A 14,337-nucleotide genomic window follows, 5' to 3' on the forward strand; every position below is an offset into this window, starting at 1 on the left:
ATTGCTTTCAATGGAGCATTTTTTTTTAAATAAATAAATCACAACTTGGCAACAGTAAAATATTTGTTTGCCCCTGTGTAGAAAATTTAGCAAACAGATAAATTTCATTTTTAAGACGGCGTAGAGAGTTGGCAGCAGGTGGGTGGGAATAAAAAATTCTCTGAATAGGGGAGATTTTATCCGCAGAAAAACACACCATATAATTAAAGCCTCCAATGATGTGTACACTCTAAGGGTTTGGGCTACAGATTTATAACTGGAGGGATAGAAAAATCAACAGAATGACGTCTAAGCCTATCTTTATACTGAAGGCTGGATGTCTATTGCCAAACTGTTCTCAAATGAACGGCCTGTGAAAAGACGCAGAGTATAGACTGCCCAATCATCTATGGTAGGAAAAACTGAATTTCCTTTTCCTCAAAGGGCAACGAAGTCAGCAGACAGTGATCCTGCAAATCCCAACCCAGCAGCCGAAATTAAACAGTTGTTTTTGTAATCACTCCTACCCACACGGTGTTCCTTGCACCCAGAACCTTGCATAAACTTTAATTGCCTCACCTGTATGCAGCAGCGTGATGGATCTGAGACTCATGTACTGTAAGTGCTGCTCTAGAAAGTATGGGCCTAGTTCGAATGTGAAGCAGGGAACGAAACGTGGATACGTTTGTCTTGCGTGCCCCTTAACACTTTTTTTTTAAAGCACACACACAACCAGACTATAAAGCAGCCATTCCCAACACACCACCCTTCAGTTTCTTTGGATGACAATTCCCATGATTCCTGACCAGTGGCCATGCTTTGCTGGGGCTGATGGGAGTTGAAATCCAAACCATCCGGAGGGTGGTGTGATTAGATTTGTCTAACAGAGGGGACACGGCACATGCAAACGTTTGAGGAGGAAATGGAACATCTTCCGTGGCTAAAAGGGGGTTGCTTTCATTGACAGATTGCATAGCCTCTGGGCTTACCCCAACAGCATAGATTGGCTGCCGGAGAACGGCTGATGGATATTAGGATCTCCACACTTCTTAACTTTCAGCATGCAGTATATAGCAGCTTGGCTTGTAGAGCTATGTCCATTTTGGAAAGCTGGTTAGCTAGTTTTAGACTAGAACAAAGTGTTTCAACAAGGCCCTCAGAACAAAAGCAGTGGTTCTTTTCTTTTTTAAACAGATATATATCTATATATAAGTTTCTTTTGTTAAAAAGAGCTACTTTACTTCTCAAATTTTTGCCCACCCCACCCCACTATACATCAACATTCAGAGCGTCAGAGTTTTAGGTCCCATGGCTTCCCTCACTCAGTGAGTCTTCTGCGACAGTTTAATGGTGACGGTTTTCACTTCTGTATATTCAGACAATGCATATTCACCCCTGTAAGAAAGAAAAGACCTCCTGAGTTTCAGATACTTATTATTATTATTATTTATTTATTTATATAGCACCATCTAAGTACATGGTGCTGTACAGCATAAAACAGTAAATAGCAAGACCCTGCCGCATAGGCTTACATTCTATTAAAATCATAGTAGAGCGATAAGGAGGGGAAGAGAATGCAAACAGGCACTGGGTAGGGTAAACAGGCACAGGGTAGGGTAAAACTAACAGTATAACAGTATAAAGTCCAAACAGCATCAAGTTTTAAAAGCTTTAGGAAAAAGAATTTTTTTTAGCTGAGCTTTAAAAGCTGCGATTGAACTTGCGGATCTCAGATGTTCTGGAAGAGCGTTCCAGGCGTAAGGGGAAGCAGAAGAAAATGGACGAAGCCGAGCAAGGGAAGTAGAGACCCTTGGGCAGGTGAGAAGCATGGCATCAGAGGAGCGAAGAGCACGAGCGGGGCAATAGTGTGAGATGAGAGAGGAGAGATAAGAAGGAGCTAGACCGTGAAAAGCTTTGAAGGTCAACAGGAGAAGTTTATATTGGATTCTGAAGTGAATTGGAAGCCAATGAAGAGATTTCAGAAGTGGAGTAACATGGTCAGAGCGGCGAGCCAAGAAGATGATCTTAGTGGCAGAGTGGTGGACAGAAACCAACGGACTGTTGTGAGAAGAGTGTTTCAGTGCGCCAATGGGCGCCGTTTTGCCCATCTTCATTCTTTTTCCTTCACTTGCCAAAAACCACAATTAAATAGCAATGATGATAAAACATAGACTTTTGCAGAAGAGTCATGAAAGAAGGATGGGACATGCATCACTCAAGAGAGCAGAACACTGCGCAAGGAACTTACACTGAATATTACAGATATAAACACATGTTATGGATAAGGTTTACTATTTTGCACAGTTTAGAAGCTGCCAACCAGGCAGCCAAGAATCATTGTCATGGTGGGTTTTAAATACATTTGAAGTATTTAAAAATAAATTAAAATAATTGTGTGTGTGTTTTTTTAAAAAACGTTCTGTTTTAATGTTAGCCACCTTGAATATCAGTACGGGAAGGTGGGCTACTGATACTTCCAATAAATACGCTTTAAACCCAAACAGCAAGCCAATTCAGAGAATCTTTGGATGGGAACCACTACCTATGAGAGTAATAGAATACTCCAATTGGGGGAGGGATTGAGGCAAATGAAGCATTTTTCCAATGTGGTGTTGTTTCATACCAGCACAGTGGTGGTGACAGAATTTTTGCTTTGGCCTTTGGCCTCCACCCCATTTTCCAAAATTGAACTATGCAAACTTCAGGGCTGGCATTGTTGTTTCTCTGTTCCGGTGGAATGTTGGGGGCACAGCAGGGATCTTGGACACCCACAGAACACATATTTTTGTCCAAGTTCTCAGTTCCATCTTCAGAGAACTACCAGATGCAGATTTTCTACAGCCTCATGGAGGCAGTTTAGGAAGTTGAGCTTCTGGGCTTCTCTAAATTAGTGATTTATAGCACACTCGTGACTGGCTGCTCATGGAAGTTTGTGGATCAATTTTATGACATTGTCAACAGCCAGGACGTTCTTGCGGTTTCCCCCAGTAATCCTGTGTTTTTATAACACAGAAATAATCCGGTATCTATTTATGATGGGATTTATTGTGCCTCTAGACAACACTGTTTTATTGCAGCCTATTCTTTTCAATGGCATTCCCTTTGCAATTCAAAATGACGCGATAGCTGTTGGTCACTGCCTGAAGGAGCCCGCTGAGAAAATATCTGAGACGAAAGGACGTGTTGTTGTTTTTTCTAATGTAGAGAACCTCTCCATCTCAGAAGGCAGACTCTTCTTGACACCCTTGCAGAGAGATCCAAAAAATTCTATGGCCCTTGGGAGGCTTTTGCAGGGACCATAGCATTGCAGCCTAAAAGCCTTTCTAAATAAAAAAAAAAGTTTTGCAATCCATCTGAAGGTACCAGGTGAGAGTGTGAGATGTGGAACTCCTTACTAAGGAAATTCTACTAGAAAGTTACCACCACCTAGAAGGCCCTGCTCTTGAAACCTTCTGATAATTGGGAGACACTCTGAAGATCAAAGGGGATACATAGGAAAAGGAAACAGCACCCTAATTTCAAGAAGTTTCCCAATCCGTTCAAAGAAGCTCAAGTATTTGAAACAAGAGTGAGTTGGCTTTGTTTCTTGCTACATTAAGAAAAACACAACACAAGTTTACCCCTATTAAAAAAAAAATTAACAGGACTTACAGTTCTCTGCCATTTCCTGACATTTTAAAGCCACCAAAGGGAGCTTGTGCAAAGAGAGAATTATAGCAGTTGATCCTGTGGAACCAAAAATACAATAAAAATAAAATGGCAGCACCCAGATTAAGATGTATAATAGTTATTGACATATTTCAGTTATAGAAGGTGCTTCACAATACCGCTCAGTGACAGAAGGGCACTAAGATGTAGCTTAATTTTGTTATCTCCCTCCTATTGTATACTGGGCCCCGATCTACACCAAGCAGGATATAACACTTTAAAAACGTTATGAAAACAGTATATGTAATGTGTCCTGGGCCTGAACAGTTGTCATAAGCATTATAAAACGCTGTAAGCAGTAGTGTAGATCCTGCCCAAGAGAGATCTACATTGGTAAATATTTATTACAACGCCAAAGTAGTGGAACAAGAGGAAGGAATGCACCCTTTTGTGACTCATTGTTAAGGATATTATTCCATTCCTCTGATCCATGGCTTTGCTCTGCCACACATTTCATTCCTAAATTCTGATTAGGAGAAGTTCTATTAACTAATTCCCAAATTTCAGCATGGACACCGCTTGCTTCAGCTTTTAGGTTCACTGATATTTAGCACATGTTTCTGTTTTAAGGCCAAAAACGGTTTATGTAAAATAAAATACAGCGAGTTAAACACAACGAGTTCAATTGAACTCAGCTCTGTTTGTTGAAGGGCTTTTGAACCAATGGACATTTCTGCTAAAGGAAGAGGTAGGGAGATGAATTTTGCGAATTCCCCCTTTAACACCCTGAAAAAGTACTCCAGAACATTTGTGGAAAGTGAGAGGGGTATTGCAGGGGGAGGGAATTGGCAGAAATGGCCTCCTCTCCTTGTCCAATAACAGAGCCTTCCACTAGATCCAGTGTGGTGTAGTGGCTAAAGTTTTGGACTGGGAGTAGGGAGATCCGAGTTCTAGTCCCCACTCAGCCACAGAAACCCACTGGGTGACTTTAGGCCAGTCACAAACTCTCAGCCCAACCCATCTCACAGGGTTGTAGTTGTGAGGATAACATGGAGAGGAGGAGGATTATGTACACCAACTTGGGTTCCTTGGAGGAAAAAAGGCGGGATATAAATGCAATAATAAATAAATAAATAAATAAATAAATAAATAGATAGATAGATAGATAGATAGATCTACAACTCTTCCGCAAATGGAAGGATTCCAGTTCATGGAAGGGAAACCAATGAATACAACCCTGAAAACTCAGAGCTGCACTAAAAGAATCCCCACCGTCCTTCTTAAAATGCAGCATCTGCAACACGCATGTGTTCCTGATGCAGCCTGAGCACTGCAGAAAACAGCTGAATTATTACGTCTCATGATGTAACACTTTACTTCTTGTTAATGCACCCTAAGAGGGGGAAAGTGCAGAAAAGGGCAACTAAAATGATCAAGGGGCTGGAGCATCTCCCCTGTGAAGGAAGGTTACAACAGCTGGGATTGTTCAGCTCGGGGTGGGGGGCGGGGGACAAGTAAGGGGAGACATGATGGAGGCGTACAAAATTATGCATGGTGTGGAGAAAGTGCAAAGGGTAGACAAATGTCTCCCTCTCTCATAATACTAGAACCCAATGGGGTCATCCCATGAAGCCGATGGGTGGGAGACTCAAAAGAGATAAAAGGAAGGACTTCTTCACACAGTGTGGTGTTAAACAATGGAATTCACTACCACAAGATGTAGTGATGGCTCCAATTTGGATGACTTTAATACTACTACTACTACTAAATTTATTTGTTACCCGCCTCTCCCTCTGGATCGAGGCAGAGTACAACACAAATGTGAACACCATATAACTAATTAAAACATTTAAAACTAAATGGATAAATTCCTGGAGGAGAAGGCTATCAGTGGCTAGTAGTCCTGATGGCTCTGTTGTACCTCCAGTATCCGAGGCAGTAAGCCTATGTACACCAGTTGCTGGGGAACATGGGTGGGTGCTATTGGGTTCCTGGTCAATAGCTGGTTGGGCTGCTGTGTGAACAGAGTGCTGGACTAGATAGACCCTTGATCTGATCTAGCAGGGCTCTTCTTATGTTCTTAAGATTATATTAGCTTATTTAGCAGCTGCAACCAGATGGGGACATGGACAAAAGTGCGCTTGGGGGGGTGGGGGCAGGGATAAGGGGAGCACAATTATGCAGAGAAACAGGGCACATGATCCTGGCGCGCCTCATGTCTCTGCAGAACTCATGATTTCAGACACATTCCTACGTGTTAACCACACTGCCTGAAAGTACAGTGATGCAGCTGTAATTATGTCATGGGACTGCCTTAATCCTGAGCCGAGAAAGACGGCTTACCAGACCGTCCCAGACTGTAGTGCCGACGCTAATGTCAGGGCCCTGTCCAAGTTCTTTGTAAACACTGCTGCCGTGAGGCCGTATTCGGTATTATTGGCTCTCTGTATAACCTCTTCTATGCTTTTGAACTTCATGATGGGCTGTACAGGTCCAAAAATCTGCGAAGGAAGAAAGGAAGATCTTTTATTGTATTAGCAATCAGCCATTATACAAACATTACTGGACCACTTCCGTATGGCAAAATTAAAAAAAAAAAAAAGAAATGACATAGCAATTAAAATAAAGATATTACATCAAAAGCAGTCTGATTACAGCTTGATGGTGGAGTACAGAGGGGGGAAATCTCCAGCTCATAGACAGTATAGATCAAGTCTTGGATCCAGTTACTTTTAGAAGCACTTTCAAGACAAGTCGTTCTGAATGTGGCATGTCTGTCCTGGTCAGATAACAAAGGCAACAACAACTCCTGGTTGGTTTTCTTTGTTTTCCTTGCCAGTTGTGGCTGTACATACAGGTCTCTTCACCTAGGGGCTGTCTTCATGGAGCCAAACCTCATGGTATCACTGGTGTGGAGTGGTGGTGAATAATCCCCACTGGGGCAGGGAGTGCGAGCTTTCCAGCAGCCTTAGGGCTCACCGGGCCTGCTCCCTCCCCCAGCTTCCAGTGACCAATGGGAGGTTGCCTTGCACCTGGGAACACCCCTGGAACAGCTGTGCAACAAGGACAGACCGTGGAAGAGCTGCGCTGATCTCGCTCAGGCAGGAAATGTCGGGGTAAGTCCCTGACTTTTCTGCTACGGATCTTCGTCTTGGGGTGGCTCCGAATTGGCGGCTGCATCATTTAACCGATGCGGTGCAGCTTCGGAGTCACTCCAGGCTTCCAGAGCATATAGACAGATCGCTAGTAAACATTTTACACTCCAGTAAAAAAAAAAAAAAAAAAGGGTCCTCCACCTTTGCTGTGCTATATGGGCAGGTTCTAAGATTCCTTGGAATATTCTCTAGACGCTCAGTATAATCTGCCAAGGGGAGGACATTTGGATGAGAGCCAGTGTGGTGTAGTAGCTAAAGTGTTGGACTAGATCTGGGTTCCAGTCCCCACTTGGCTATGGAAACCCACCAGGTGACTTTGGGCCAGTCACAGACTCTCAGCCCAACCCACCTCACAGGGTTGTTGTTGTGAGGATAAAACGGAGAGGAGGAGGAGGAGGAGGATTATGTACACCGCCTTGGGTTCCTTGGAGGAAAAAAGGTGGGATATAAATGCAATAATAAATAAAATAAATGGGCTTGTATGAAAGCTACACATAGTTTTCTCTTCACTAGATGCTCAAAATAAAATGGAACCTGAATTGCTAAACACATAATACTAGAATATGAGGAATATGATTTACAAAGGAAAGTGTCAGTGGAATTACTTTGGAATGAGACGTTTTTCAGACGTCGCAACAAGACCCCTTTAGCCTTCTCATAGCCCAAGCTTTGTAAATACGAAACAGAGACGCCCAAACTGATAGCCATCTCACAGAGCTTCTACCACCCTAGGGATGTCGTGGGCGCTCGATACGGGGTAGAATCCAAAGGACTCCCCTCCATTCGCAGACCACGCAGCACTCATCAGATGCATTCGCACCTGTAATGTTGCGTAAATCGCCGTTTAAGGCCGCAATCTTCGCAACATTATTGTTGTGGAGAAGACCCGAGCCGCCATTCTTATGCAAAATGGCGGCTTGGGGAAGGAGTGGGTGGGCCCACAGCACTTGTCGGTCACTCACCAAGCCACCAAGGGGTGCTGGCAGTTTGGCAAGCGAGCGACGGCCCTGGAAAGAGGTGAGTCCATCCATCCCTACGAAGAGCCCACCCACCTCCTTGTTCACCCTCAGAGGAGCTTAACAACTGCAGGGCATATATTTGTTAGTTATCCTAGCCAGCTTATAGAAGCACAATTCCCAGCATTCCTTGGGTGGTGAAGTCATCTTTAAATACTTCATGGAGGTCCCAATAGCTCCCATACAGATTTCTATGGAGAAACCTAAAAGGAATTCTGTGTAGCTCAAGTTTGCATAATCCCTCAGCGAGAGAAATTTTGTCCAATGGAAGACACCTTCTCAGTTTTGCACCTCTGGGTTCAAATCACACACACAAATCCATTTTAGGGTAGCCTGTCCAAGTCAACATACGTATCACCCTCCAGCCTTAACAGAGAACCAGTGTGGTGTGTTGGCTAAAGTGTTGGTCTGGGAGTCAGGAGATCCAGGTTCTAGTCCCCATTCAGCCATGGAAGCCCAGTGGGTGACTTTGGGCCTGTCACAGACTTCTCAGCCCAACCTACCTCACAGGGTTGTTGTGAGGATAAAATGAAGAGGAGGAGGATTATGTATGCTACCTTGGGTTTCTTAAGGAGGAAAAAAGGTGGGATATAAATGTAATAAAAATAAACAAATCAATTCGAGTTATCTATACTGTACCTCCTCTTTGGCAATTCGCATGTTGTCCGTGACCTCCGAAAAAACTGTTGGCTTTATGAACAGGCCGCAATCTCCCACAGCTAAGCCTCCACACTCCAGCTTGGCACCTTCTTTTTTCCCACTTTCTATCAGCTCCAAGATCTTGTCAAATTGTTTTTGGTCAATCTGTCACAACGTTTTTTTAAAAAAAGCATCAGCAACACTGTTTTATGGGTACCGTCGATATGGATTTTAGCATTTTTCTTTGAGGATTTTTCTTTAGGCCAGCATAGCTACCGTCGCATTTGTAAGTTACAGATGTTTCTAAACATGTGTTTGTCCAATGTACACATAACATTTTTTTAAGGAGGAGACTTCAGTTTTAAGCATTCACTTAAAACGGATGGGCAACTCATAGCCCTCAATTATTTATTTATTTATTTAGCATCGTCAATATGTTTTGGCCTAAAACTCCCATCAGCCCTAGCCAACATAGCTAATGGTGAGGCCTGATAGGAGTTGTAGTCCTCCAGATGTTTTGGCCTAAAAGTTGCACATACCTGACTAAAAGATGTAATGTAATAGAAGAGCACCCCCTAGCGAACAATAAAAATACTACTAGTAACTAAACCAACAAAGATGGTACAGTCCTACACCAATAGTGAATTTATTCTCCAAGTATAGATTCTTAGGTAGCCAAAAAGCACCATCTACACACAAGTGGAAGACAGGAGCAGGCTCAGGGGAACCTCAAGGTTGTAGCAGTACGAAAAATCCTGACAAACAACCCTGGGAGGGGGAACCCAAAAACAGCCCTAGGAGGGATGAACATTGTAAGTAGGGCACAGAATTCAGGCTGACTGATGTGTGTATGTAATGGAGTATCTTGAAAGAGGGCATGATTGGCAAGCAAGAAACCTGAATACTAACTCTCAACACTGCAACATTGCATTGCACGTCCTACTCGTATATATTGTAAATGCATAGTCATGTTGGATACACAAGCATCAACTTAAAAGAAAGAATCATAGAATCATAGACTAGCAGAGTTGGAAGGGGCCTACAAGGCCACTGAGTCCAACCCCCTGCTCAATGCAGGAATCCACCTTAAAGCATCCCTGACAGATGGCTGTCCAGCTGCCTCTTGAATGTCTCTAGGGTGGGAGAGCCCACAACCTTCCTCGGTAATTGGTTGCATTGTTGTACTGTTCTAACAGTCAGGAAGTTTTTCCTGATGTCTGGCCAGAATTTGGCTTCCTGCAACTTGAGCCCATTATTCCACGTCCTGCAGTCTGGGATGATTGAGAAGAGATCCTGGCCCTCCTCCATGTGATGACCTTTCAAGTATTTGAAGAGCGCTATCATGTCTACCCTCAGTCTTCCCTTCTTGAATTAATTTGTTTTTTTTTTGTGAAATACAAGCTTGAACCAACGTACCTTCATGTGGAAAAGCCACTTGAATGGCTGACGTCTACCACATGAACCTGCGTTCTTCATGGAAGGCCTCTCACTCATGTCCACCTCTCACTCATGTCCAGAGATTCTGGTTGTGGTGCACAAACTAGGGAAGTCTAAACTCATTCTTTGATGGCCTTCTGGCCAATTGTAAATATTAACATTTTGCCAGAACTTGGTTAAGCTTAGTTTTTCCTCCCTTACGGTGAGCTTCATTGCCTTTTGCTTTTAGTTTGTGTATTGGATTTGCATATTTTGGACTTCACTGTTGTGCTCTTAAATACTTGCAAGCCAGCTTCTGGGTCCATTTGGGCCAAAAGGCACAGGAGGAAGGAGAGAAATACCTAAATAAGTAACACCGCTTGCTTACCTGCGGCCCTTGTTCAGTTTTGGCATCAAATGGGTCTCCCACAAGCCGTTTCTTGGCGTACTCCACACTGCGCTGGACGAATTCTGGGTACACCTGCTCTTCCACAAAGACCCGAGAGGCGGCTGTGCAGCACTGGCCTTGGTTGAAAAAGACGCCCTGGTGGGCGCAGTCTACTGCTAAGTCCACTGGAAGAAGCCCAAAGTAGAAGGGGAAAGAGAAAGCCGTTACCATAGGAACACAGGATGTTGCCATCTGCCAAGACAAACCATTTCATTGGTCCATCTAGCTCAGTATTGACTACATTGATTGGGTGGCATCTTTCCAGGGTTTCAGATAGCGATGGGTGAATCTACCCCAAGTGAATTTACCCTGAGTGCCTCTCGAAACCCGAACCTACTTACGACAGAGATCTTCCTCTGAGTGCCACCTCCAGGAGGAGCTCAGAAACTACACCTGTATCACACCTGCACCAGGACTGATAAATTAGGGTGACCATATTTTGGAAACCAAAAAGGAGGACAACATGGTCACCCCCAAGGGGGCGTGTCCAGTACCAAGGGGGCGTGCCCACCTGAACATAGCCTTGGTCACATGTCTGATTTTACAGCACACATTTAAGACAAATCTGTTCTACATAACATCTTAATGTTAAAATTACTGAAATAAAGAACAAGTGAGAGATTCAATGTATCTGAAATTAACTTCACTCACTCCTACTTTTGCAGGTTTGCTGTACTTTGAAGCTTTTGCTATACTCTGTGTGTTACATTCTCCCCTTCCCTCAAATATCTTTTCTGACTGTATCTTCACTCATTGCAAGCTGCTGTTGTTGTTAACAGGGTTTGCTACTGGCCCCAGATCTGTTTCAAATTTGGTATGGCTAAAGCTCTACCTAAAAGCTATCATGGTGCCAACTTTCAGCTCTTTATCTTTAAAAATGACGATTTAAAAAATAATAATTTTAAAACCTCAATTTAAAAAAAATTCCTAAAAAATCAATGGATGAACAGATCTGTTTCAAATTTGGTGTGACTAAAGCTCTACCTAAATCCTATCATGGTACTAAGTTTCATCCCTTTATCTTTAAAAATGACGATTTTAAAAATAATAATTTTAAAACCTCAATTTTAAAAAAATTCCTAAAAAATCAATGGATGAACAGATCTGTTTCAAATTTGGTGTGTCTAAAGCTCTACCTAAATCATATCATGGTACAAAGTTTCATCTCTTTAACTTTAAAAATGACGATTTTAAAAATAATAATTTTAAAACCTCAATTTTTAAAAAAATCCTAAAAAATCAATGGATGAACGGATCTGTTTCAAATTTGGTATGACTAAAGCCCTTCCTAAGAGCTACTATTGTGCCAAGTTTGCTCTTTGAAAAAAAATCCGGATTTCCCCTCCCCCTCCCGGATTTGCCATCAAAAACCCGGACAAATATGGTCAGATGGTCACCCTAGATAAATCCTTTGGGTGGCCTGCAAAACCGGCTATGGGTTGTGTGTGTGCCCAGCGTCAAAGGCACTCCTCACCCAGGGTGCTATTTATCCTAGGGCCGGGCCCTGTTTAGGCACATGTGGGCCGGATGTTCGCATTCTTTCCCTTACCTTTCCCTCCCTCCCTTGTATTTAGGCAGTAAGCTTATATACACCAGTTGCTGGGGGACATGGGTGGGAGGGTGCCATTGCACCTATGTCCTGCTTTTGCGTCCCTAGTCGAGAGCTGGTTGGCCACTGTGTGAACAGAGTGCTGGATGACATGGACCCTTGGTCTGATCCAGCAGGGCCCTTCTCATGTTCTTACGTTTTGAGGCCCCCCTCAAAAAAACCCAACAGCATAGTTTCGATGTTGCCTATTCAAATTGGACAACATTGCAGTGGACACAGCAAAGGTAAACACAGCTCCCAAACTTACGGTCGGCGTCTGCACAGACAATGCAAGGGTTTTTTCCACCAAGCTCTAGCGTCACCCTCTTGAGGTTACTTTTCGAAGCAGCTTCCTTGATCAGCTTTCCAACCTGCGTTGGGGAAGAAAGCAGCCGTGTCGATTCCGGTCCCCTTAGACTGAATTGCATGCAATTTGCCTTTCTAATGCAGAAAAGGAAGACGCCGTCCCCAAGAATCTTGACCATTTACTTAAAAAAAGGAGCTACTGCAAAAGAGGCAATGAAACACCACTGATTTCCATGGGTCACAAGTGCACAGGGCTGAGATCCCAGGCATTGGTAGGACCTGCCCTGGATTCCACCGCCCCCACCTGCCCCAGCATCTGGGGAACTGCCATTTTAATTTCTCACAGTGCTGCAGTGACTGATTGCCAAGGCACTGAGGGAAATTAAGATGGGCATGGGCACCAGGCAAGGCCCACCCACTCAAACCTAAAGCTGGCAGCACAAGTACGTGTAAGGTCGAAGATTATTATTATTAATTTATTAATTTATTTATTTATATAGCACCATCAATGTACATGGTGCTGTACAGAGTAAAACAGTAAATAGCAAGACCCTGCCGCATAGGCTTACATTCTAATAAAATCATAATAAAACAATAAGGAGGGGAAGAGAATGCAAACAGGCACAGGGTAGGGTAAACAGGCACTGGGTTGGGTAAAACTAACAGTATAAAGTCAGAACAAAATCAAGATGTGGAGGTTTTACCGTGCGTAAGATAAACATCTGTTTGCCCCACCCACATATACGTGGGGCTGCCTTTGAAGACAGTTCGGAAGCTGCAGCTTGTGCAAAATGCTGTGGCCAGATTGATAACTGGGACCAGAAGGTTCAAGCATATGACACCCACTTTGGCCCGCTTGCATTGGCTGCCTGTATGTTTCCGAGCCCAACTCAAGGTGCTGGTTTTAACCTATAAAGCCTTACACAGCTTCGGACCACAATACCTGATGGAACGCCTCTCCCGACACGAACCTACCCGAACACTACGTTCAACATCTAAGGTCCTCCTCCGGGTGCCTACTCCGAGGGAAGCTCGGAGGGTGGCGACGAGAGAGAGGGCCTTCTCTGAGGTGGCCCCCCCAACTGTGGAACAATCTCCCTGACGAGGCCCGCCTGGCGCCGACATTGTCATCTTTTCGGCGCCAGGTCAAGACTTTTCTCTTCTCCCAGGCATTTAGCAATATGTAATGACCCTGGGACCCTGGGGTTTTTTTGGGGGTTCATCGTTTTTAAAGTTGTTATACTGGTTTTAAATGTATGTGTATTCTGCTTGTTTTTGTGGGTTTTTTTAATCTTTGTTTTTGAGGGTTTTTAAAATCTTTGTATATTGTTTTTAAGTGTTTTTATCTTATGTCAACTGCCCAGAGAGCTTTGGCTATGGGGCGGCATACAAATGCAAATAATAATAATAATAATAATAATAATAATAATAATAATAATAATACTATAAAAGCAGTGGAAGCTGGTGGGTCCAATGTCAGTGGGATGCTGAATCTGCTACTGGTTTCAGTCAGAACTGTAAAGGAGTCTCTGAGATGCACCAATTATGAAGTTATTCCGATATTCATATTGGATTTGGTTGATTTAAAATGGGAGTGTGAACTGAAGTCAGCCCAGGCGTCACGTGAAACTGAGAGCATCACATCAATTGGGGTTGCAGGTAAATGGAGCAAGTAACATACATTCAATTGCCTTGCATATCTAAGTTTAAGCCTTACAAACCTATTTCACAACTGCCTCCAAGAAGAACAGTATACATTGCAGGGGAAACATCACAGTCCCAACCCCATAGTCCCGGAGGAGAGTCTAAAAATTCAGGCTGCCATGTTGATCCTTGCCTACAAGTCAATTCTAGCAGTTTTCATTCTCCCCCACCCCACCAGGAGATCTAACAGGTCTTCATTGCCAGACCAAAACGCTTCGCATTACAAAAAAAGGGAATATAATTCTGGGTTTGGAGGTGTTTCAATCAGTTCTGGATGGGGTTATACTCCCCCTGAAAGACTGCATTCGCAGCTTGGAGGATGCTCCTGGATCCATCGCTCCAAAGGACAGCCCAGATAGATGTGACATCCAGGAGTGCCTACTGTCGGCTTCGGCTGATATGTCAGCTGCGCCCCTTCCTAGAGTCGGAAGACCTAAA

At 43.6% G+C, this 14,337-nt stretch overlaps 1 protein-coding gene across 2 annotated transcripts in view; it reads right to left on the reverse strand.

The window, feature by feature from the left end:
• Positions 1 to 587: 587 nt before the first annotated feature.
• Positions 588 to 14,337, reverse strand: part of ALDH1A3 (aldehyde dehydrogenase 1 family member A3) — a 41,315-nt gene continuing 27,565 nt past the window's right edge. The window contains exons 8-13 of one of the 2 annotated variants that reach the window (XM_063142176.1): positions 12,158 to 12,260; positions 10,242 to 10,426; positions 8,438 to 8,602; positions 5,971 to 6,128; positions 3,631 to 3,705; positions 588 to 1,374 (exon numbers count right to left, since the gene is read on the reverse strand). In XM_063142176.1, the coding sequence (XP_062998246.1) occupies positions 1,302 to 1,374; positions 3,631 to 3,705; positions 5,971 to 6,128; positions 8,438 to 8,602; positions 10,242 to 10,426; positions 12,158 to 12,260 (759 nt within the window). In that variant the 3' untranslated portion in view covers positions 588 to 1,301. The remainder of the gene's footprint in view (positions 1,375 to 3,630; positions 3,706 to 5,970; positions 6,129 to 8,437; positions 8,603 to 10,241; positions 10,427 to 12,157; positions 12,261 to 14,337) is intronic. The other variant, XM_063142178.1, reaches the window with a different exon arrangement.

The sequence above is a fragment of the Elgaria multicarinata genome, chromosome 16 (genome assembly GCF_023053635.1).
Source record: "Elgaria multicarinata webbii isolate HBS135686 ecotype San Diego chromosome 16, rElgMul1.1.pri, whole genome shotgun sequence".
NCBI lineage: Eukaryota > Metazoa > Chordata > Lepidosauria > Squamata > Anguidae > Elgaria > Elgaria multicarinata.